Genomic DNA, 26,166 nt, shown 5'->3' on the forward strand with positions numbered 1-26,166 from the left:
AGATTGAGTAGAAATAATGCTAATGCCTCCTGATATTTACTGATCAGCTAATCCCATTTATGAAAGGGACTAATGCCACAGTTAATTCAAAGCAGTATTCAAAATAATAGAATGACCTTTACCATTTTACATCTGGTGACCTTGGGGGGGGGAAGCGTCTCTGGTGCTCGGTAAACTGCAAGCTTAGCAGCTTACCGAGAAAGCCACAATCACCCCCATATATGTACGCTTCATAGCCAAAGCCTCTTAGAAATGGAGGAAGGCAAGTCTTGTATTGCAAACCATGTTAACATGCTAATATACTATTCCATGGGTCTTTAAACTGTGGCCCTCCAGATGTTATGAAACTACAAATCCCAGCATGCATTGCCACAGTTTTAACACTCCCTTATAGCAAAACTGTGGCAAGGCATGCTGGGATTTGTAGTTTCACAACCTCTGGAGGGCCACAGTTTGAAGACCCATGTATAATTAAACGAAGCAAAAAAAAAAACAAGCTATGTAAATGGCTTTAATATTTTGTACAGTGCACTAATGTACATGCAGCATGAGTCCAGATAGACTTACCCATAGGACCTCTCTTTGTGTATGAGTCCATCTCCGGACACTGTTAAAGCGCAGCTGTTTAGTTCCTCCTCAATTGGATTTGTGATCCTGATTATAGCTGTAACGGGTCTGTATTGAAGTGCCTCCTCTTGCATCTAGACATGAAGGATAATGTATTTTATGTATATGAAAAGCCAGCATTCTCCTGCATTCTAGCATGTTTGGTTTCCTACTCCTCTTACCTTGATAAGAATCATAGGTTTGTATATAACCAGCCTCCTGCTTATACTGTATGTGCTGGTGACATCTTTCACAAGAACAGTAAGCCTGACCACACTGCTCTCCCATGGGGAGACTGCATACTGCAAGCGAAGAATCTCTGCTTTTTTCTCTGTTTAGTAGAAATGTATAGTTAGCCCAAATTCAGTAAGCTCTTTGAGTAATAACATCTCTGCGAGCGATGCACAAAATATCCACTAAAAATGCCAGCGTTGCTCACATTTGTTAAATACATTCAAATACAAAATGTTTGGAATAAAAGGTTATATTTCCTATATAAGGTGACATTACAGGTCATTGTGATGAATAAAAAGGTTTGTTTGCCAATTTCTACACCTATTTTGACAAATTCACCTGGCACTCAAAGGGTTAAACACTGTTACAGTTTTACACAGGTTAAGTAAAAACCTACTCATTACTTGAGATAACACATTTTTTATTATATGCAAGAGCAAACAACTTTTTTTTACTTTATACTGAACTAAATAGTAAAAATGAATGAAAACAATGATATTTGAGATTTTTTTTATATATATAATGGAATTGTCATCTTTCTAGAACTAGAAGCGTTGGTATTTCCAGATATACGAGTATTAACCTTTGAACTTTCCAGTAGATATTGCAGTTCCTTATTTGTAAATGTTTTATTCTAGTAAAGGAATTGTGGAATGAGCACAAACTTCTAAAATACAAACTGGACCTATGAAATATACTTAACCCACTTTACACTTTTTTTTGTTTTGAGTTCCTCAATTTTCATGGCTTTTTTAAGCCTTTTGTTTTTTATTTCTGTAGTCTACAACACTTTTCCTAAGGTGCCCATACACGGTACAATGGTGCTGTACGATGCATGCTCCCGCGGGTAACCCATTGCACAGCACATAAAGGGCCTTATCTGGTTCACTCTTTCTGCCAAAATCCTTCCTAGATGGACAAAACCATGTGCACTGCAGGTGGGCAGATGTAATATGTGCAGAGAGAATTTGATTTGGGGAGTTATTTAGTTTCTGTGCAGGGTAAATACTGGTTTATTTTTACACTGCAATATAGATCTCACTTTTACGTAAAACCCCACCCAAATCTAATTCTCTCTTCACAAGTAACATCTGCCCCACCTGCAGTGCACATGGTTTTGTCCATCTAAGAAGGATTTTGTGAGAAAGAGTGAACTAGCATATGGCCCAAAGTCTCTGCAGCCCGTGCTTTTTGAGCCAGGACCTGATCGCATTGCATCACATGCAAATCGCATGCGCTTTGATCTACTTCAAAATGCACAGGAGTATTGTACCGTGTATGGGCACCTTTACTCAACTGCATTCTGGTAACATCGGTAACAGCCAAAAAGAGATTGTTATGCTGTTGTTGTTCAGTTGGTTTGGAATATACATACAGAAACAAGTGCACAGAAGGCTGGAGAGGCAGACCTGGGCAGTGCGTTTGTTATTATCTAACTAAAAACACATTGTAAGCTCCAGGCACGTCTATCTCACCTATAGTTCAGATCAACTAAAGAGGGTCCCAGATGCTTCATCATTTTATAGTACCATTCTCTATCTCCCTCCCCTATGTCCTAAAAGTCTTGATCACAGTAATGATGGAAAATGGATCTTGATAGGACCCTTTCCATTTGAAATATATGGCAACTCCTCCATTACAGTACAAGCTTTAAGGATGTCTGTGCTTTAGCAGAAGTGACTTAATTGCTACCTCAGAAACCTCAGACAATTTAGCTATCTGGACTCAAACATATATATCCTTTAAAACCTTGACTGCTATTGCAGAGTTTATGAAAATCTGGCACATCACATATTATACTGCCCATAAAATGTATCCAATATGACCACAATAGTTTTATAGGTGACTGTGTACTTTTGGGGCAATATACCACAAATGGTACTATCTGGGCATTTAATTTTAAAAATCATAATTTCTTTGTATGACTAGAACCTGACCTAGGGCTGTCCCTCCTCATTTTTCCCTCTACAGTATATTCTGGGCCATATTTGATGGCTACCAGAGTGTCTATTGGTCAAAGCTAGGTCTCTTTCCCTTCCTTGCCATCAAAAGATTGGAGTCAAGGTCTATTTCAAGATGGAAACATTGGGAGTCCCTTACTACTTTACATGATCTCTACTGGTGAGATGGTTTCATGCCACGATAAGGAGGGTGAAAATAGAGTCGAATTATACTTACCGATAATTCCTTTTTCTTCCTAGAGATCCCATGGCAGCCATAACACTGGGATGTTCCCTTCCCCCATAGATTTAGACAGGATAGTTTTCTCTAGGACCTCCCACCTTGGGGTATAATAGCCTCTTCCTCCTTCTCTGTCTTTTCATGTCTCCGTAACATAGGTCCTGGAGAAAACAACATAACACAGGGAGGGAAAAACCAGTGGCTGCCATGGGATCTCTAGGAAGAAAAAGGAATTATCGCTAAGAATAATTCGACTCTTTCTTCTATGATCCCCAAGTAAACACACGGGAGGGCTAAATGCTGCATGAAAATTTTTAATGTAGATCTATATCTGTATCTATAGAAGCCATTCAACCAGAAAGAGCTTCTTGTAAGACATGCTTCCCAAAGTGGGCAGTAGAAACGTTAAGTGCATAATGGTTTGAAAAAGTATGGATAGATGACCATGTCGCTGCTTTGCAAATCTCAGAAGCTGACGCCTTTGCCTTATTCGCCCAGGAAGTAGACACTGCCCGGGTAGAGTGTGCCTGAACAATGGGTGGTGGCGCCTTGCCTTCTTTTTTGTATGCAAATAATATGGTCTCTCTGATCCATCGAGATATAGTCTGTTTCACCGGAGCTTCGCCCTTCTTTATTCCTTCTGGAATCACAAATAAATGCTTCGTCAATCTAAAAGTCTTAGTTCTTTCCAGATACAGAGATATCGCTCTGACCAAGTCTAATTTATGCCAGACCTCTTCCTCCTCATTCTTTGGCTGCGGGCAAAATTCAGGCAAAGTTATCTCTTGGTTCAGGTGAAAAGCTGACACCACTTTAGGAATGAAGTCTGGATGTGTCCGTAGTACCACCCTATCTGGGAATATTACCAAGTACGGCTCTTCAATCCACAAGGCCTGTAGCTCGCTCACCCGTCTGGCTGAAGTCACGGCTACTAGGAACACAACCTTCCAGGTTAGAAACTTTAACGGACAGTCTGCTAATGGTTCAAATGGGGTTTTTGTTAATACTGTCAACAGTAGATTTAGGTCCCAGGGTGCTGCAATGGACTTAATTGGCGGTCTAATTATTTTCATCGCCCTGCCAAGTCTTTTGACCATTCTCTCCTCTGCTAGAGGTCTGTCCAATAACACACTTAAAGCTGATATCTGTGCTTTAATAGTTGTCGTAGCTAACCCTATTTGGAAGCCTTCAAACAGGAATTGTAACACCTGATCTGTAGGGATATCCGTAAAGTCACCTTCAAACTGTCCCCAGTTGATGAATTTATACCAGGTTTTGTAATATGCTACCGAAGAAACCTTCTTCCTAGCTTTCAGCATCATTTCAGTCACTTGCGGAGATAAATTGTCTCATCAATATCTGCCGCTCAATTTCCATGCCTCTAGTTTCAAAGTCGCCGGCTCTGGATGTAACATAGGCCCCTGATTCAACAGGTCTGGTCTGTTTGGTAGTTGCCATAGACCTTGTATCGCCATTCTCAGGACATTTGAAAACCAGGCTCTTCTCGGCCATTGAGGCAGTATTACCACCACTTGTACTTGGTCTTCGCGAATCTTTTTCAGTACCTTGGTTATCATCGGGAACGGAGGAAAGAGGTACCCCAGCTTGAATTCCCATCTGATTGAGAATGCATCCAAAGCTGTCGCCTGAGAATGATAATATTTTGAATAGAATCTGCTCACCTTTTTGTTGGAATAGGTGGCCATCAGATCCACTTCTGGTACTCCGAAGAACTTTGACATCTGCTGGAACACTTCGTTGTTCAGTTCCCATTCCCCTGGTAATATAGTCTTGCGGCTCAGATAATCTGCCATCTCGTTCTTCTTGCCCGGTATGTATACCGCAGAGATCGATCTTGGATTTCTTTCTGCCCAAGACATGATCTTTTCTGACACCTTCATCAGTTTCTGACTCCTGGTTCCCCCCTGATGATTTGTGTGGGACACCACGGTCACATTGTCGGACATAATTCTGAGATGCGTTCTTTGGATCTTTTGGTTTTAACCGCTGTATAGCTTCCCAAACTGCCTGTAGCTCTCTGACATTCGAGGAGTTTATTGCTTCTTCCCAGGACCATATTCCTTGGACTGAATTCTTTCCGAGATGACCTCCCCACCCGAATAGGCCGGCATCCGTCGTCAGAACCAGGAAATGTGGACTTTCTAAACTGGAACTCTTGCTTTCTAAGTCTTGAATCCACCATCTCAACGATTGTGTCACCTGATGAGACAACTTTATCATATGATGATCTCTTAATCCTTTCTTCAGCAACGGCAGCAAGAACCACTGAAGAGGTCTTGAATTCCACTGAGCCCAGGGTTATTATCTTTATACAAGAGAGACCATCATTCCTAGTAGCTGTACTCCCTTTTTCAAAGGAATCTTCTTCTCCTGTAAGATCCATTCTATCAAGTTCTTCATCTTCATGCACCTCTCGAGCGATAGGGCCACAGAATATTTCCTGGTATCTATCCTTACTCAGAGAAAAATAATATTTTTGGTTGGACATAACTGACTTTTGTCTTTGTTTATTATCCATCCATGGATCTGCAAGGTTTTTATCGTCAGACTCAGACTTTGTTTCACCTCTTCTGCAGAACTTCCAGCTACTAACAAGTCGTCTAAATACGGCCATATTTGGACTTTTTGCTTTCGCAACTCTGCCACCAGTGTGATCAACACCTTGGTGAAGACTCTTGGGGAGGTCCTTAGCCCGAATGGGAGACCCGTAAATTGGAAGTGTTGGCCGGCCACATAAAACCTCAGGAACCCACGCATCCTTGAGGTCGATTGATGCTAAATATTCGCCCTGTTTTATTCCTGAGACTATGGATGTCAGACACTCCATACGAAATTTTATTTTTCTGATAAAGCCATTCAGGTCCCTCAAATCCAGAATCGTCCTGAATAAGCCATTGTTTTTGTCTACTAGAAATAGGTTGGAGTAGAATCCCTTCTTGTGATGTATTTCTGGCACCAATTCGATCGCTTTCTGTTCAGAACCCATTTGTCGGTTATAGTGTCTTCCCACTCCTCCTTGAACTGCAACAGTCTGGCTCCTATTTCCGTCATCTGACAATAGTCATGATCTTCCTCCTTTATCAGACTGGAAACGCCCACGAAAGGGCTGCCGAAAAGATTGACGCGAGGTATTGGATCCGCCTCTTCTGTAATAAGGTCTGCCAGGCCTGTAACTTTTGGCTTCTCTATATGACTGTTTACCAGTACCTGGGTAAGGGAAACGATTTCTTCTATCTTGAGGAAGACGTACCGATTTTCCACCTGATGGTTTTTGTATCATTATATCCAATTTTGACCCGAATAAAAAATTTCCTTCATATTGCAATGTTGTAAGCTTGTTCTTAGAATTCACGTCCGCGCTCCATGGTTTAAGCCATAGGGCTCTTCTTGCTGTTACTCCAGCAGCCATCGCCTTTGCCGCAAATCAACGGAATCCAATGAAGCCTCACACAAGTAGTCCTATAGATTTTTGCATAATGTCCAGACTCTTTAATAGTGTTTTGAAATTCTTTCATCCACATCTGTATGTAGGTTGGAAGCCCACAATCTCAGCGCTCTAGAGACCGATGCTACTGCTACTGTAGATTTGAGTGATCCTGCAGATGCAGTATGGACCTTTCTCAAGGCATTCTCGATTTTCCTATCCATCAAATCCTTGAAAGCCGCTGCGTCTTCTACCGGAATAGTTGATCTTGAGGTAAGTTCCGCTACTGCGGTGTCTACCTTGGGTATAGAGCACCATCCCAAGAACTCGTCATCCTTGTATGGATATATTTTATCAACCCGGTTCCCTAGCGTCAGCTTCTTATCCATGTTCGTCCACTCTTTGGCAATCGTTTCTCTCACCATCTTGTGGACCGGGAATGTTCTCCCCTTCTTCCCCCTGTCCTCAAATAAGGAATTTTTCTCTTCTGACGTTCCGGGTTCTTCCTTCTAGTTCATTGCCTTATATATATTTTTCAATACATTTTCGACTAATTCTAAATTAAAGGACCTCACATCTTCTAGTTCCCCCGACTCATCCGTGGAATCTTTTTCCACACATTCCACTTCTTCAGTTGATCCTTCCTCCTGACTGAATTCAGCCTGAGCCCTGGATCTCTTCTGAGTCTGCGATTGTGCAAACTCCTCTTTTGACACAAACGACTCTCATCCAGTCCATAAGCTCTTTAAGGACATCTGATTGTTTCCCTTTCTTTTCTACTTTACTTTGCCCTGCTTCACAATCTCCACATAAGGATTTTTTCTGGGCTGATGCAAATGATTTATCGCAAGACATACAAGAGGTTTGGATAAACTTCTTTTTAGCTGTCCTCTTTTTCGGAATAGTAGATAATTCCACTTTCTGTTCAGCAGACACACTACAAAAGCACCTACTCTGTCCTTCTCTAACGGAGACAGGAAAAAAGACATAGAGGAGAAGGAGGAGGAGGAGGCTATTATACCCCAAGGTGGGCGGTCCTAGAGAAAATTATCCTGTCTAAATCTATGGGGGAAGGGAACATCCCAGTGTTATGGCTGCCATGGGGATCGTAGAAGAAATTATTCAACCTTCCTCCATTTTAGAAGACCTGTCTGTTGATTTGACTGAATCCTCCAAATGTTTCTTTTTAATACTTTATTTGTTCAAAGAGAAAGCAATGCTTTATAACCAGAAGCATACATAGATAGAAGCTTAATAAGGAACATTGACCAGTCTCCTTGTGATTTTCGTAAATTTAAAACACATTTTAGTATAATGAAAAGAACAAACAGGATTGGAGGGAGAAGAGGAAGGGGGCGAAAAAAAAAAGGGGGGGGGACAAAAACAGGTCAATTGTTTGTAAAGATAGGGAGTCATTCATAATGCAATGTATGTTAATGAGACTTCTACCAAGGAAAAAGTAGACAGGAGGGAGGACTTCGGGGGGGGGGGGACAAAAACAGGTCAATTGTTTGTAAAGATAGGGAGTCATTCATAATGCAATGTATGTTAATGAGACTTCTACCAAGGAAAAAGTAGACAGGAGGGAGGACTTCGGGGGGGAGGGGCACATGGGCAGTCTAGCAATCAAGAGTGTGAAGATAACAGCTAATTCATTATTAGGGTGGTACATGTTGGGATATTGCCAAGGGCCCCAAATCCGATCGAATTTATGGGGACAGTCATGAAGGTAATATGTGATTTGTTTCCATTCTTACGACAAACCAGATATAATAGTTTTTAGCTATTAGCAATTTAGCGGTTGTTAAAATATGAGAAAGTAGTTTGTTCATGGGCGGGTCTAAGTCTGGGAAAGGTCGGGATAGTAGGAATGACCATGGGTCCAAAGGAAGAGGGATGCTAGAGATGGAATTCAAAATGTTGTGAACTTTAGTCCAGAACAGGAAATTTGGGGACTAGTCCACCAAATATGAAGAAGGGTTCCTCTGTGTCCACATCCCCGCCAACATACAGGCATGGCCGAGGGAAACATCTTCGCTAACCTGTCAGGGGTATAGTACCACCTGTAATATAGTTTGTAAAACATCTTGAGTTGGGTTGAGAGAGCTTTTGGCAATACCTTCTCTTACTTCCTCCCAGCAGCTAGCATCTGAGGGTGGACCTAGGTCTCTCTCCCATTCCTGCTCATGGCGGGTCTGTGAAGTCGAGGAAGTTTCTACCAAAATACAATAAACAGAAGAGATTAGTCCGCTACATAGAGGATTGTTAGTGCAGAGAGATTCAAAGGGAGTGAGAGCACGTCTAACATCTGTTTGTGGCAGGGAAAGAAGGAAGTGTAGAATCTGGAAATATTCAAAGAAGGGAGGGGATAAGGAAGGGATTTTACCTTTGATGTCATCTAAGGATGCCAATTTTCTCCAGAACAAAAATTGTGTGCCCTGAAGACACCAGCAAGTCGCCATTGTGCAAAGCGAAGGGATGTTACCCCGGAGAGGAAAGCAGGGTTGTCCCACAAGGGGGTGAAAGGAGAACATAGGGAAGACAATTTGTATTGTCCAAGGGATTTGGTACATAGAGATAAAAATGGAGAGATGGAAAGGAATTTGTCAGAGTTTTGATAGGGCCTGTCCAGACCCCATAGGGAGGCCAACGAGTTGAGGCCTAAATAGGAGGCTTCCAAATCCAACCAGGCCAGACGACCTTTTGTAGCAAATGATGCCATCAGCTGACTCAGATGGCAGGCCATATACTAAACCTTAACATTGGGGAAGCCTCTGCCACCTCCAAAACGGGGGCGCCTGAGAACATGGAAGGCGATTCTCTGAGTATTGTCATTCCATACAATTTTTTTAAGAGAGGTCTGGAACATCTCTAAGAACCCTCTCTGGCACTTTAATAGATAGCGTTTGAAAGAGTTAGAGTTGGGGCAGAAAAGTCATTTTAATTGCTATAATTCTTCCCAGCCAGGAAATAATGATGGTTTTCCACTTAGCAAGATCCTGTTTTAGTTTATGTAAGAGACGTGGGTAGTTTTCAGAATATAAAAAAATCATACTGAGATGTGATGTATACGCCTAAATATTTAATCTTGCGGTCCTGCCATGTAAAATTATAGGAAGAGTGCAGGGTTTGCCTTAGGTCATCAGGTGAATGTAATAACATGGCTTCAGATTTGGTATAGTTAATTTTATAACCAGAAAGGACCTATAATTTCATATAAAGCAGGAAGAGACATTTGCGGTTGGGTAAGGCAGAGCAATACGTTGTCTGCAAACAATGAAATTTTATAGTCCCGAGGGCCCACTAATACCCCATGTACTCTATTAGAAAGTCTGACCATAGCAGCAAGGGGTTCTATAACCATGGCAATTACTAAGGGAGACAGGGGACGTCCTTGTCTTGTCCCATTGGATAGCGAGAAAGAGGCGGATAAGATCCCATTTGTAAGGACTTTAGCTATAGGTGATGAATAAAGGGCTGAGACCCCTGTTAGGAATTCCACAGTAAGTTTAAAAGCCTGTAATGTGTGGAGTAGAAAGGGCCATGAGATGCGATCAACCACCTTTCCGGCATCGAGAGAGAGCATAATGGCTGGGATGTGTCTACGGTTCAGTATTTGAATAATATCTATTGCTCTTCTAGAGTTGTCCCTGGCCTGACGTCCAGGAATGAAGCCCACCTGGTCGTAGTGGACCAGATCATGGAGAACACCATTAAGTCTAGTAGCTAAAATTTTAGCATAGATTTTTATATCTAAATTTAATAGTGAAATGGGTCTATAGCTAGCACATTCTGGTGGGTCTTTACCCTCCATGTGAATTACGATCACCTTGGCTTCTAACATCGTACTGGGGAAAGGGGTGGTATGTAACACAGCATTAAACAACACACCGAGATGAGGGACCAGGATAGGTGTACATTTTTTATAGTAGGAAACTGTAAAACCATCGGGTCCAGGAGCCTTCGAAGATTTTAAACCTTTCAGGATCGCAGTGATCTCATCATCAGAAATATCCCTATTCAGCTCCAGGGAGGCCTGAGGGGACAGTTTAGGCAAATGTGCGCCTTTTGTAGAATGTCCGACATGAGAATATCTGGTGGGGCCTGACCTCCATCTCCTGTTTTTAGATTATAAAGCGAGGAATAATACTCTTCACGATTAATATCACGAATAATATCTTTAGAGTTAAAGGATACTGACCCCGACTTAGTCTTGATGGCCAGAATATTATTTTGAGAAAGATGGGATCTAAGTCTAGACGCAAGTAATCTGTCAGCTTTATCACCTTTCTCGTAGAAAGTCTGTTTAAGTGTCTAAAAAGCCTTTGCTGTAAGCTCAGAAAGAGGAAGTGAAATGTCAGATCTAGCTTTCAGCAACAGCTCTAAGTTGACCTGTGTAGGAGACAGTTCAGAACGCCGCAAGTAGAAACTTCATTCAGCGATGCATACCAAGCAGCGGCAGCCACAAGTTCTGCCAGACTGCTGATAACCACTCCACTGTATCCATCTCTGCATCAGGCCCAGTCTGCTGATAACGACTGCACTGCATACATACATCTCTGCATCAGGCCCAGTCTGCTGCAGACCACATTTTCTACCATGATGAATCCATTCGGTTTATCTGTAATCTCATACCTCCCAACTTTCGAAGTTCTGCAAGCGGGACGATGCTCCTGCGCGCCGGAGGCACGTTGACATTTTCGGGGGGGGTGTGGTGGCCTAATTTGGGGCGTGGCCTATACTCGCGGCTCTTCCGTGAGGCCACACCCCCATTTTGCCGCTATGGGGGCATGACCCAGAGGCTCTGTGAGCCTCTAGCCATGCCCCAAGTCCCCTGGCTGCGGGAATAGACGCTGTGCGCATGCGCACAGCGTTTATTCCCCGCTGCTTAGCAGCTGACAGGGGGGACTCCCAACAGCCCCCCCACACCGCGGGACACTGCCGCCTGCGGGTGGGACATCGGGACAGGCCCTGACAATCGGGACTGTCCCGATAAAATCGGGACTGTTGGGAGGTATGGTAATCTAAGATCACTGTTTTCAGTCCAACACACAACCCAAATATCTGCTAATGTGCGGTTGCCTTTAATAAAATAATTTGCGATATCTTCTAGCTGTATTGCAAACTTGCTTATAATCAGTACCTTCATCAATTGTATGTAGTTTGAATCAGGGCAGGCACCACCACTAGGCAGCTTTAGGCATTTGCCTAGGGTGCCGCCCACTGCAGGGTGCCAGTTAGGAGCAGGTCCCCATGGATAGAGGTGAGCAGCAACTCCCCCCCCCCCCCCTGGAGCCACTTGGGGCATCACCCCCTGTGGAGTTACTCCACGGCCCTAGCCGCATCACACCTGCCCCCTCCCGTTGAACGTCGCAGCGGCCCACGCCGGGCACCAGAGCAGGTGAGCGCCGGTGTAGCGACAGAGCGACCTCCCCCATCTGGGGCGCTCCGGTGCCTTCCACCAGCCCTGGTTTGAATATAATGTCAACTTTGCAAAAGTTGACAGGGAAATTGTTGACAGTCTTTATTAAGGCTCAAATCCACTGAAAACGCTGTATCAACATGCCAATGGTGGACATAATATCCATGCTTACATCCACATCTATTATCAAGACTTTGAGGCAAATTACTTTTTAAATGGACAAAACCATGTGCACTGCAGGTTTGGCAAATGTTACTTGTTCAGAGAGAATTAGATTTGGGTGGGATTTTACTTCAAAGTGAGATCTATATTGCAGTGTAAAAATAAAGTAGTAAGTATTTTCCCTGCACAGAAATAAAATAAGTCACCCAAATCTAAATCACTCTGCACATGTTACATCTGCCCCACCTGCAGTGCACATAGTTCTGCCCATTTAAGAAGGAATTTGCCTCTGCGAGTGAACTAGAATGAAGGCCTTTGTAAAGCAAAGGATGTTTTGTACACATGCTTGTGTAACACTCTCTTTTATGAAAATCAACTCTAGTGGTGATTAATTACCTTCTTTTGCCTGTAGAGTAAAAGCAAATTGTTTTCTCCAGAAGTGTGGGCAACCATTCCCATTTTCATCAACATACTGAGCAAAAAGAAAGCCATGCATTTTCTTCTCTGTTTTGCTGTGGTTCGTGACTATTACTGCCATGGGTATGTCTTGTCCATAAAAGACTGTATCTTCTGATTGGATACTGAGGCACACAGGTGCATCTGCCTCTGATTGACCACTGGAGTTATAGCTGTCTGCAAATTTCTGGAATTCCTCCCAATGGTAAATGCTCCCTGTCAACAACAAACAAGACATCTATAACTGAAGAAAAAAAATCAGCCGAGTTCAGGTGGCACCCCAGCCCCGCACCCCATGAGCTCAGACCCTATTACATATCACTGCATGACTGCAGGGAGTCATTCCCATGCATTGTCCAGTTTAAAGGACACTTTCGATCTTCTTAAAATACCTGGTTTAATAAGTAATTATGGTAAGACCCTGTTCCATTTAAAATGAGAAATCCCCCAAAAGGTTGTCATCTTGCCACTTTTAAAAAGAAGTTATGCAATTATTATCTAGAATAAAAATGGACGTAAAAAAAGTGAAGCAAGAATTCCTAAATGTCTTCCAGCACTCTAGTTTTATACTTTGCCTTTGTACAAATTTGGTAATGGTACCATGCCAATATTCCCTTGTAAAGTAAAGCATCTGTTGGTAGCTGGGACCATACAGTAGGGGGACTTTTATTGGAGATGTCGCTGCAATCCCCCCTTGAGAAAGGGCACATGGTCTTGTCCATAAGCGAAAAATGTGCTTTGAATTAGGCTGAGAACATATATAGGGGGTGATTCAGACCATAGCGGGCCAAATTCGATCCCCTGGCTGATGCTGCTGGTCTGCGCATGTGCGAATATGTGCATGTGCAAACCCCCTGTGTGAACGCTTTCAGCAAATTTCACACTCGCCGAGACGTCCATTCAGTGAAGGGAGGGCAGGAGCCGGAAGCAAGTGAATGCCCAGCATCTTATGGGTGCGCCCATAGAAACGCTGGGCATTCCCCTGTGCATGCGGGTATGTTGATGCCTACTTGAGACCGACGGCTAACGTCACGTGACGTAATCGACTGCCCTGAATTCGGAGGACAACGTTGAAATGGAAAGTCAGCCCAGTCTGACTTCATTACGAACGGAGGAAAAATCATTCGATGGTGTGCAACGATGGAATGATTTTTCCTTTGTGAAGCTGTAAGCGTACACATCCACTCGCATGCAAATGCAGGCATTTGCTCGGTGGGTGGGAGAGGGGGGTGGTACATGCTGCCTAGCGAACAGGGCTGAATCAGGCCCATAGTATATTCAACTGCACTTAAATTTGGCCTGTGATGCTTTGTCATACAATACTGGACCAGCATTAGTGCAGCCTAATCCCCGATGACAAACATATGAGCTTGGAGCTGGTGCTATCACTAGATGACCGGAGGGAGACATGTACCGGACCCGGAGCCTCCAAAGGGCCACGATGCATACACCATGAGCCCAAAGTAAAGGCCCCCATAAACTAGGTAATCTGGGCACTTTTCCTGCGATTTGCAGTGACCAATCACAGGAAAAGAGGTCAAAGTACAGGTGAATGACAGCAGGTCCAATGCGATGCATGTCGTCCGATGCCTATGAGTGGCACTGGCTGCTTGTGAGCAGGGCAGATGAGTATACTATATATGCTCTGGGCCTAATTCAGATTGATTGCAAAGCACATTTTTTCTGTAATGGACAAAACCACGTGCATACCTCCCAACTGTCCCGCTAAACGCTGGAACGCGGCTGAAAATGGAGCACGGCTTAATTTGCATAAGCAGCACACTCATTTACATACGCCACGCCCCCTTTTCGGGCTTGTCCCCATTCTGGTATTAGTAATGTTGGGAGGTATGCGTGTGCAGTGCAGGTGGGGCAAATGTAACAGGTGCAGAGAGAGTTAGGTTTGGGTGGGGTGTGTTAAAACTGAAATCTAAATTGTAGTGTAAAAAAAAAAAAAGCAGCCAGTACCCTGCACAGCGAACGCTCTCTCTGCACATGCTACATCTGCCCCACCTGCAGTGCAGCATGGTTTAGTCCATTAGAGATTTTTTTATTTGCTATGTAACACGCACAAAGTTTTACTAATGAATAATGTCATAAATCAAGTAACTCACTTGAAAGACACAAAATATATTCTATAGCACTAAATAAACATACTTTATGTGGATAATGGTTTTTGACATACTGTATCAGGTAAATAAGGCAACATTTCTCATTTAGGGCTAAGCATTTGCAGCACATCTCCCCACACATCGCATTGATACTATTGCATATGTGATATATGCGATTTAGTACTGCAAAGGACAACTCTTCCGTTAAGAACAGCCCTTTGCAATGCCAGGACTTCCGGGTTTCAGCCTCGAGAATCTCCCTGTTTATGTGCAGAGGGACATGGCGGCTGCAGGGGGTGTTGTGGTGGGGTATCCCTCTCATGAAGAATGTGAACCAAATGCCCATAGGCTTCTATAGGGTAATGCCAGCAAAAGCTTGTGTAACTGGGCTTAGTACATATGAAAAATGCAGCCAAAAACTTGTTTTCTGACTTTTTCCTGTATTTTCCTTATTTGCCCTTTGTCTCCAGGGGCCTTATTTTGGTTCATTCTTTCTGACAAAATCCTTCTTAGATGGAAAAAACCATGTGCACTGCAGGGGGGCAGATGTAACATGTGCAGAGAGAATTAGATTTGGGTGAGTAATTTTGTTTCTGTGCAGGGAAAATACTGACTGCTTTATTTTTACACTGCAATATAGATCTCACTTTGAAGAAAAACCCCACCCAAATCTAATTCTCTCTGCACATGTTACATCTGCCCCACCTGCAGTGCACATGGTTTTGCCCATCTAAGAAGGATTTTGTCAGAAAGAATGAACTAGAATAACCCCCCAAGTCTTTTTAAGCAGATTTCAATTTAGGGCATACTGAAAGGTCCAACGGTAAATGCAATGGCATGACTGTGCCTGTTTGCTAACAGTTAAGTGCACAGTTCGGTTACCATGGTTATTAATTCTCCAGTGTTTTATTCAGATAAGAGATATTCACAAAATAGCCAAGTAGAGGTTTTCAGTAATAAAAGTTGTATTTAAAAATTGTTTGCAAAATCTTAATTTGTAAAATGTTATGTTTTTTTTTTAATTGAATATACTTTGGGGTTGATTTAGACCCACTGACTAGTGAGCAGGTAACCGCCGCCCAATGCCCCCCTCGTGCCGTCCGCATCCCCTTGGTAATATGCGACAGGATTTGTCCGAGAACACATACCCTCGCATGCAGCCAAAGGGGACATTGGATTCGACGACCATCGAATGCTTTCTCTCCCCTTCGGAAATAAATGTCAGTCTAAACCGACTTTTATTTCCAACGCTGATCACCAGAGACGGAGTGGGCACTGATGTCAGCCGCCCAGCCTGAGCAGAGAACACTACGCCTGCGTTCAAAGGGGAACACCCAGCGTTTTCATGGGGATGCCCATAAAAACGCTGTCCATTCTCCTGCAGTCACCCCCCTCCCAGCCTACCAGCGAGGGTGATACTTGTTGAAGGCATTTGCACAGGGTGTCTGCATATGCGCAAATGCACATATGGGCACAGCGGCGTAACTATAGCACCGCAGCCCCCGCCACCGCGGGGGGGGCACTGTGCATGTGGGGGCGCCGGGGGCTGCGGTGCTATAGTTACACCCCCCCCCCCAATCCCCCGCAGACTTACCTATCTTGCTGGTCCCGGCGGCTCCGTTCTTCTGCTGAGGACCACCACAAAATGGCCACCCCCATATAGCACACAGTTCTCTGAAACTGTCTGCTGTATGGGGGCGGCCATTTTGTGGTGGTCCTCAGCAGAAGAAGAACGGAGCCGCCGGGACCAGCGCGATAGGTAAGGCTGCAGGGGATTGGGGGGGGGGGGGGGGGTTTTGCATGGGCGGCGGGGGATTGGGGGTGCGGGGGACTGCGGGGCGGGGGGACGCCCCCCCCTAACGGCGGGGTGGCGCCCAAAACTTAGTTACGCCACTGTATGGGCAGACACCCTACCATCAGAACAGGGTCAAATTCTCCTTGTTCCGATCAAACCTGAATCAAGCCCTATGAGACAAATTGCTTCTCTGTTAGATTTACTGCCAGACTTTGAAATTATGACAGTATTTATATGGTAATTGCAAAAACAATTCCATCCGCTTTTGTTACAAAATGTTTCTGAATGTATATATGATGTCATGACAGGAAATGTAATAATTCGCTTACATTTGTGAACATCACTGGGTAATACTTCAATAGTCTGGGAGCCAGTGATGACACCAAGCTTGTCACTCTGCATCTGCACAAGCAGCCTTCTGGTACCCACTTGTGTTGGAGTGATGGTAAGTGGGTAGAGTAAATTGCCATCTGACAGCACATCTCTGCACCTGAAAATAATATTCAAAGCAAATAATATGCATACATTGTAACATTCCTGACATTAGTGATACTGTCCTGATTTGAGGATGTGTTGATCAAATGTAGTTGTATTTTGGAATGATGGTTTGAGGCTGTCATGAACCAGAAGAGGAGATTATTTTGTCTTGGTTTTCCGCTTTTAATGCTGATAGGGAATCTCACATGAAAAACGTATTTTAGAGTAGGTAAGACTAGTTTGGACTAGATATTTACTTAAAATTACCTGTAGATCTGCTCTTTGTGCAGCAGTCCTTTTCCTGTTACCCTAATTACACATTTCCCCAGAGTCTCTTTCAGAGGGTTCGGTAAAGCCACCATTGCTGTTATTGGCTGAAACTGCAGTGAGACCTTTGGCATCTGCAAAAAAAAAAATCTGACCTCAGACAAACTTAAGCAATATTGGTCCTCAGTGGCGGCTCTTACCTCTGTGTAGGAGGGTGGCTGCTAAAATGTCTCCTCCGCTGATGCCGATACCTGCTTCTCCCTGGTTCTGTTCCCAACCCCCGTAGTGTTTACGGGACCAGCGAATGCACAGTAGCTTCTTCGGTACTGCGCATGCACTGGTCCCCAGCCTCTACGGGCTGCTTCAGCAGCAGTCCATAGAAGCATATTCACAGCCCCAGGTCCTCTGTACTGTGCATACTCAGAACACGTTTTTATGGGCTTCAGCCGCAGTAGCCCAAAGAGGCATCTCGGAGGGAGGGAACACCTCCCAATGGGACTGCCTTGGGTGACTGGCAGGTCAAACTTCCAATAGGAAGTCACTGCTAGTCACAATGAAGCCAGTGCAGTCTCACAGACTGCATATGGCTTCACATTGGCGGATTTTACCTGGTTAAAACCATAGGGTAACATACGTAAAAACCACCACTGTTTGTCCAGTAATCTTCCATGGTGGGACCATGTGTATCATAGAAGACAGAGAGATGAGTCAACTTTAGAGCTGTTTCTTTATACTGTAACTAAAGCATATCAACTAAGATGAAGCAACTTTTATATATTCAACAATTAACCTTGATCTGACCAACTGACTTTTCTAATGTACTGTATATGAATCTGTATCCCAAATAGCATAGCATTAATTATCCGCTCTTACAGTTATTCAGTACTAGAAAAGGAAATTTGTTTGAATTTCACCAGTTCAATGGCTACAAACATGACAGCGGTACCGTGTGTTTGCAATCGCAATTAAGAATTAAGCTTTGCAAAAAAAAAAAAATTAAGAATATTTTTTATTAATAAGATTTTATTTTACATTTTTCCTTGAACATGGACAATTTGTGTTCACAATTGAATTGTACAAAATATAACTTAATGGATCACGAGGACATACGCTGAAACTGTAGAGTAGTAGGTTTAAGGAAAAATTACTTCGCAGATAGGGTTCGGATTATGTGGAGCAGCCTCCCGAAAGAGGTGGTAGGTCATTGGCTTGCTGAGGGCTATTCAATTAACCCCAATGAGCCTGTACGTGCTGCAATTTATCAGGGATTTTATTTCTCCTGCCTCAGGAAGGCTAGTCTGCTTATCAGGCAGGCTATGCAAAATCCCCAAAAGCAGCTCAGTTTCAGCTGAAAATGGGGCTGCTTTGTGGGATTTTGCTTAGCCTATGGCCGAAATTACAGGTTTCACTAAATTGTGGGTTTTTTGGACAAAATTGTTTATTTTTTTGTGGTTCTTATCTGCTCTCAAATTCTGTGTTTCTATATAAATTTAAAATTGATTGTGTGAGACTTGGTTCAGCATCGTTAAACCTGTAATGGACCCTACACAAAGCGATTCTGGGGTATTTTCTAAGCAATCTCACTAGTTCGCTTAGAAAACTTCCCAACACCGCTCTGTGTGTAGGGATATAGCGATAGTGATATGTGGCCCCATGCTTTGCTATCACCCAGTGATTAGTATCCAGCATGTTGGATAAATCTATAATTGTCTGTGTCAGGGTCAGTGTTCTCACCGGAGAAGATCGCTCTTGACAGATCGCTCAGCATACACATCACTATGCAGCGCAGTGTGCTGAGCGATCTAGCATCGCTCAGAACATTCATCTCCCTGTTGTCATGACCGGAGGACTGGGTGGGTTCATGTTATGCTCAGGAACTACTTGAGGACCAGATGTTGTAGGGTTAAAACAAGCTGGTTTTATTTTTGAAGGTTTCATAAATGGAAAGCAAATCACTTATTCAAATTACAGCTTTGAAATAACTCACGAAGTACTAGGTGGGATAGCAGAGGTCTGAGTCACGGAGAAGAGGGGCTTTGGTGGGTTGACGAGGTGGTATGGTGAGAGAATGGAGTAGATGGAAGGACAAAGGAATCCAGCAATCAGGCACGGGAAAGACGTAGGTGATGGACCAAATGAGTTTATAAAAAAAGACTGCGGTTGAAAACTGATGGGTACCAAGGCAGCATGCCACAGGGCCCAGGCAGCCAATACCGGATACACGGACTGGAGGCAAAAAGAGGCAGCAGCAATAGGGTCAGAATTCCAGAGTCAGTTTGCAGGGCGGACTGAACTGTGAGCAGCAAAGATCAGAGAGTACCAGAAGTATCCAACTGCACACCAGAAGTATCCAACTGCACACGGCTAGAAGACTTTTGCACTGACATTGGTTTACCAGGGCAGATCTCCTAAATACATAGTGGGCAGCTGCCATTGGCTAGACAGTGCAGGGAGGCAGGAAACTTTAACCTGGCGGCCAATCTGCTTTTTTCCCACTTCCAAGATTGCAGCAGCGGCCTCCCTGCGCCGCCAGGACCCATGGGAACCTGCCCCAGCGTGCTGCACTCCCCAGCCGACCCAGACCTGGACCCAACATGGCGCCAGGACACCAGATGCAGCACGGACAGGCGGTGGCAGGCATGGAGGGGTGACTACCGACCCTCCATGTCCCGCCGCGGCTGTCAAAGACTGCTTTGTAACCCTCCGATGTCGTATTATTTCGCATTAACAGCCGTATATACGGCCGCTAATACGAATTCCTACAGGCACTCTGCACGGATCAGTCAGATCCATGCAGGCTGCAGTGTGTAAAAAAAAATAGAAAATAAATAAATAAAAAATCGGCGTGGGGTCCCCCCCATAATAAAAAAAATCAGGTAACCAGACAAATAGGGGTTCCCCGATTTTTTAAAACCAGCCCCAGGCTGCAGGTCCGGGGCTGGTTCCCAAAATACGGGGGACAAAATGAGTAGGGGTCCCGCATATTTTAAGAACCAGCCCCAGGCCAAACCAGCCAGCAGGGTAATGCCACAGCCGGGGGGAGACTTTTTATACAAGTCCCCCCGGCCAAAGCATTCAGCCCTCTGACCGGTCAGCCTGGCCAGGGGTCCTGGGGGAGTGGGGACCCCCCCAATAAAGGGGTCCCCCCCCTCCAAGACTTACCTGACCAGGCTGAAGCCTGGTGCTGTCCCCGTCGACCCTGTGCAGTGGTCACTGGACTGATTCAGTGTAAAAAATAGAATAAAAACTATTGTCTTTTACTGTGGAACTATGAGTCCCAGCAAGCCTCCCCCGCAAGCTGGGACTTGGAGAACCACAAGTCCCAGCCTGTAGGGCATTAAAGGGCCCGCTGGCACTTGTAGTTCCACAGTTTAAAAAATAGTCAAATAAACACACACTGACACACAGTAAAAATAAAACTTTAATACATCCAAAGCCCATACATATTGATACTTACCTATCTTGAGCCCGTAGGTAAGTCCCTGGGTCTTGGTCCGGTGTCCTGTACTGGTCCGGATCCATGTCAGCATTCGGCTCCATGTCGATGTCCATGTTGGCGTCCATCCGGGTCCGAAGAAATCCATGGGGGACCTGTGGAAGGAAATCCAACTCACCCAGGTCCTCCTGTGAAGATCTGTCATCTTGATCCGCCGTAGTCCTGGTCTTCTGTCATCTTCTGTGACATGCCGGCGATTCCTGCAGCTCCCGCATCAGACTGTGGAGAGGCACAGAGATCTTTCATCTTCCGCGCCTCTCCACTGAATGATTCTATTGGTCGCTAGGCGGCCAATCAGGACTTTTTTTTTGTAAATTTCCCCCATAATGTCTACTACATAACACACTATTCACTATGTTGTTCATTATTTGGGTACTTATGTAGTATCTGGGCTGCCGATTTTTTGATTGTATGCCTTAAGTTAAGGCATACAATCAGATGCGATGCGATGCGATATCGCATCGCATCGCATACGATGCGATGCGATGCGATGCGATGCGATGCGATGACCCGATTTTTCCATAGGATTCAATGTTAAAATGGACTGAGTCCATTTTAACATGGAATTCAATGGGAAAAAGGGGTCCTTTTCATACCCCTACTATCCAAGTGGGCATGGAGTTGGATATAAACCTGTGGCGAGCGTAGTGAGCCACCGAGCCCGAAGCGTGGCGAGCGAAGCGAGCCCCGCGAGGGGACGGTATTCTGTGTCCCCTCGCGGGGCTCGCTACGCTCGCCACGCTTCGGGCTCGGTGGCTCGCTACGCTCGCCACAGGTTTATATCCAACTCCATGTCCACTTGGATAGTAGGGGTATGAAAAGGACCCCTTTTTCCCATTGAATTCCATGTTAAAATGGACTCAGTCCATTTTAACATTGAATCCTATGGAAAAATCGGGTCCATCGCATCGCATCGCATCGCATGCGATTTGTTCGGGTGCGATGCGATGCGATGCGATGCGATGGACCCGATTTCAAAATCGGCAGCCCAGTTACTACATAAGTACCATTATTTGTATTATTATTATTATTATTATTATTATTATTATTATTATTTTTTTGTGTGGGGGGTGTTGGGTGGAGTGGAGTTTCCAGTGAGCTTTAAACTTCTAAGCTTTTTTATACCTTATCACAGTAATAAATGAGCCTAAATAATTGTCACTAAGACAGCTACTTTTTTTTTTTGATGAATTCTAATTTGTTGTAGTGTGATGCTGGGTACATACCATCAATTCCCGTCAATTTCATTTGCAATTTTTCAAATGACTGTATGTAAATTGGGCATGTTTTAGATCCGATTCCGATCCGATGCGCGTCCCTGCTGGTAGTTTGGTCTTTTTGGAGATCCTACCTGCTGCAGTCAGGATTTCCAAAAGATCCCTTCAACTGGGTACAGATCGTGATCGGATTGTATGCAGATCATGGCCCTTATTCAAATCTGATTGCAGTACAAATTTGTTTGGAAAATGGGCAAAACCATGTGCACTGCAGTTGGGGCAGATGTACTGTAAGTTATTTTGTTTCTGTGCAGGGTAAATGCTGGCTGCATTATTTTTACACTGCAATGTAGATTTCAGTTTCAACACACCCCACCCAAATCTAACTCTCTCTGCACATGTTACATCTGCCCCACCTGCAGTGCACATGGTTTTGCCCATTTTGAGAACAAATTTGTACTGCGATCAGATCTGAATAAGGGATCATGTGTATAAGGTGTGCTCTAACAGATCGTGCGACCATCGTACGATCATCTCACGATCTGCTCACATTCATGATTGTTCTGGTGTGTACCCTACATAAGTACATTTCTATTCAACTTCCACTCCTTTAGTAGTGCACTGTCCCTGCTATAATCTCTGCATTTACCTGAATAGTCAAGGCTGGTTTGCATGCAGTCACATCCTGTTCTGCCAGGGCTAAGCTGCCAGTTTCACTTTTGGGTTCTTTGGCCAGAGCTGTGACTCTCAATAGGTTATTATCCAACAGCTTTGTCTTGTACAGCGAATAGTTAATCCGTCCAGACACACTCCTCTCTGCAAAATCAAACCAAGATTAATTCTTTCCTCACATCACAAATGGTGTGCACAGATGGTCTAATGGTTAGCATTACTGCCTCACCACACTGAGGCAATGGGTTCGATTCCCACCATGGCCCTAACTGTGCGGGTCTGTATATGCTCACCGTGCTTGCCTGGGTTTCCTCTGGGTACTCCAGTTTCCTCCCATAAGCCAAAAATATATTGGTCGGCTAATTTGCTCCTAACAAAATTCACCCTAGAATGTCTGTGTGTGTGTGCATGTACATGTGGTAGGGAACATAGAGTGTTCGCTCCACTGGGGCAGGGACTCATGTGAGTGTTCAGCTATTCTCTGTAAAGCGCTACAGAATATGTGTGCTATATAAATAACTGGTAATAAATAATAATAAATTAATGGTCTATACTAATACAGTAGCTTAACAATCATTTTAAAACCAAATGTTTTTATTCTTCCACTGCACTTTCTATCACAAACTAATATGCCATTATTCATCATGTTACAATACAGTGCTGTAGTTAGACATTTTGGTGTCATTTTGCCATAAAAGGAATTGGTTGCCCCAGCGAGCCTATCCCCCCCCCCCCCCCCTATGTTGCTAAGGAGTGTCAGATAGTCACATGACTAAATTATTCAACTATTATTTAGGATAAAACCAGATATCTATGGGTGAATCTACTAAAATTGTTCGGTTGAAGATAGGATGTTACCCATAGCAACCAATCAGATTAAATGATCTTCTAGAAGGTTCTAAATAAATAAGTAGAATCTGATTGGTTGCTATGAGCAACAGAACTCCCATCTTGGTGAATTTACCACAAAGTGTCAGGAGCTATACTAGTAAATTGTGGTACAGGTTTATATGAGGCTGAATATAATTTGAGTCTGACATAGTCCGTAAAGGTTAATATTTTGACCACGTCGGGCAGTTTCGGTTGGTTGTGTTTTCAGTGACAACTGTTCCAGCAATTCATGAATGGGTAACATAAGACAGATTTCAGATAGAGACTTTTGACTATCTGAATTTCAAGAGGGTCCATTCCAGGCCCTTCAAAGATATTGGGGTCCGCACACGTGGAGATGTGCTGCGAGAGCGTTATGAGCAATACTAGATCGCTCAGAACACTCAGCATCGCTCAGCAAACAGTGCTGCATAACGATGTGCGCTAAGCAATCTGTCAGGGCCAGTGTTCTCCTCTGAGAACACTGGCCCTGACCCCAGCGATGAACTAGATTTCTCCAGCATGCTGGATATTAATCACCATGGCGATAGTGACGAGTGGGGCCCCTAAACAAGGAGCAATGTAGGGGCATTTTCTAAGCAATCTAGTGAGAACGTAAGAAAATGCCTGGGGATCGCCATGTATGTAGGCCCCATTAGAGCCATGAAGCAATCCACACCTGTCTGGGATAGTAGTATTGCTCATCCTCTCGTCTTGTGATGTCAATCTCTTGTTGCACAGTTTTACACCCTTGACTACAATCCATTGTTTAATTAAATTAGGTACTTGTGTAATATCTGGGCGCCCGATTTTTTTATTGCATCGCATGCAATATAGTGGCATGCGATGCAATTTTTCATTGTAAAGACCCAATTTTATATTTTATAGTCACCCATGGGTGATTTCATACCCCCACTATCCAACTACGCATGGAGTCGATTTTATATAGTGTGGCGAGCGCAGTGAGCCACCGAGCCCGAAGCGTGGCGAGGGGACGCAGAATACATGTAAAGTAATCCGCGTCCCCTCACGGGGCTCGCCACGCTTCGGACTCGGTGGCTCGCTGCGCTCGCCACACTATATAAAATCGACTCCATGCGTAGTACGATAGTGGGGGTATGAAATCACCCATGGGTGACTATACAATTAAAATCTGGTCTTTACAATGAAAAATCGCATCGCATGCCTTAAGTAGTGGCATGCAATGATAAAATCGGGCACCCAGATAATACACAAGTACCTTAAATTATTGTGATCTTCTTCAGTGCACTTTTCAGAGCACTCTTATTTCCACTCTGTTTTCTTCTACAGCCAAAGATCATCCAGACACCGTTAGATCTGTAGGAACCACCTACTACAAGTAATGCAGCATCCTGTTAAACCAGACCAGGTACAAGGGTTTCATATGAAAAATCTGATACAATCTAGCGTGTCTGACTTACCTTCCCCTGCCATAAGGTGGAAGTCAAACTTCTCACTCCAAAATTGTTCCTGTGTGATGCCATAATCATTTGCAGTCTGAGCACTGAGCACAAGCTCCAGGTCCTTCTCCTCTGCGCATACATTGCTCACTGTCACAGTAACACTTATGTCTTCTCCAAACAGCTGAGCATTCTGGGATATGATGGACACAAATATGGGGCTAAGGAACATATGGTTGTTCTCACTCAATTGCTGATTTTTTAATATAAGTTGCTTTGCTCTTTGAACAGCTCTATATTCTTCTGTGGAACCTATTATGAGGCACAACAATAAGGTAGGCAACGTGATAATAATTATGTTTGGCATTTTATATTTTAAAGTTCAATTATTCAAATAACTTCTATGCAATATTCCAGTATGTGTAAAGCCGGGTACACACTAGTGGATGTACCCGGCAAAATTGGCGGCAGGGGGACCTGGCACAGTGCCGGCATTGGCAAGTGCATACACACTTGCCGATGCAGGCAGGGCAACGACGGGAAGGGCAGGGATCATGCTGCAGCAGCTTGGCCCTCATTACTGAGGCCCTCCCTTCTATGTAATGAACAGAGAAGGAAAGGGGTCATTAGCGATGTGCAGGAGGCTGCATTGTTAATGATACTGAGTGTACACACAAGACGAGATGGTAATAGATATTGCTCAGAATGGCCCTGATTCTGGTTCACTTGCACAAGCAAATTCTTTCTCTAATGGACAAAACCATGTGCACTGCCGGTGGGGCAGATGCAACATGTTCAGAATGCAGCATGGCAGGATGTGTTCAGTAGCATACCATGTTGCATTCAGTAGCATTGCATTGTTAGCGATATCTTATGGTTGACTCTGTAGAAAGGACGACCAGAGGATGTTTCCTGTGCCTGTGTTAGCGCACAAATCGTGCATACACACTTAACAATATGACCAATTTGTTGTTCCGATTTGGTTGAAAACTAGGCCCAATATTGTGCACCATCCATTAGAACCGATGGAATAAATTTGTTTCATAGTAACTGATTCCACACCTACTTTCTCCCGAAAAATGCATGCCATCTATGGATTTCATCTCTGGATATTTTATTATGGATATGATTTACCTGTCCCCCAAATTAGCCATTTACATTTTTAGAGGCTCAGTACTGTTGTATCAGTGTAACACAGAATCAGCGTAACACTGGCAAAGAGAAGCAGCACCCAGCAGGTGGAACATCCAGTGTCAACATTCTTCATTCACTATGCTCGCTGAGTTAAAAGACTTTTAAAATCAAGTTAAAATACTTCTTAAATAAATACTTGC

The 26,166-nt window shown here is 44.0% G+C and overlaps 1 protein-coding gene across 3 annotated transcripts in view; it reads right to left on the minus strand.

The window, feature by feature from the left end:
* Positions 1 to 26,166, minus strand: part of LOC146008535 (protein 4.2-like) — a 50,249-nt gene that overhangs the window by 846 nt on the left and 23,237 nt on the right. The window contains exons 10-17 of one of the 3 annotated variants that reach the window (XM_083147927.1): positions 24,854 to 25,144; positions 22,519 to 22,685; positions 17,157 to 17,290; positions 16,742 to 16,902; positions 12,447 to 12,722; positions 8,586 to 8,681; positions 789 to 937; positions 568 to 701 (exon numbers count right to left, since the gene is read on the minus strand). In XM_083147927.1, coding sequence (XP_083004053.1) covers positions 568 to 701; positions 789 to 937; positions 8,586 to 8,681; positions 12,447 to 12,722; positions 16,742 to 16,902; positions 17,157 to 17,290; positions 22,519 to 22,685; positions 24,854 to 25,144 — 1,408 coding nt within the window. Of the gene's footprint in view, positions 1 to 567; positions 702 to 788; positions 938 to 3,018; positions 3,183 to 8,585; positions 8,682 to 12,446; positions 12,723 to 16,741; positions 16,903 to 17,156; positions 17,291 to 22,518; positions 22,686 to 24,853; positions 25,145 to 26,166 lie in introns of those variants that run through there. The other 2 variants (XR_014444527.1, XM_083147928.1) reach the window with 2 other exon arrangements.

Source organism: Crinia signifera, chromosome 6 (genome assembly GCF_055691185.1).
Source record: "Crinia signifera chromosome 6, ASM5569118v1, whole genome shotgun sequence".
Taxonomy (NCBI): domain Eukaryota; kingdom Metazoa; phylum Chordata; class Amphibia; order Anura; family Myobatrachidae; genus Crinia; species Crinia signifera.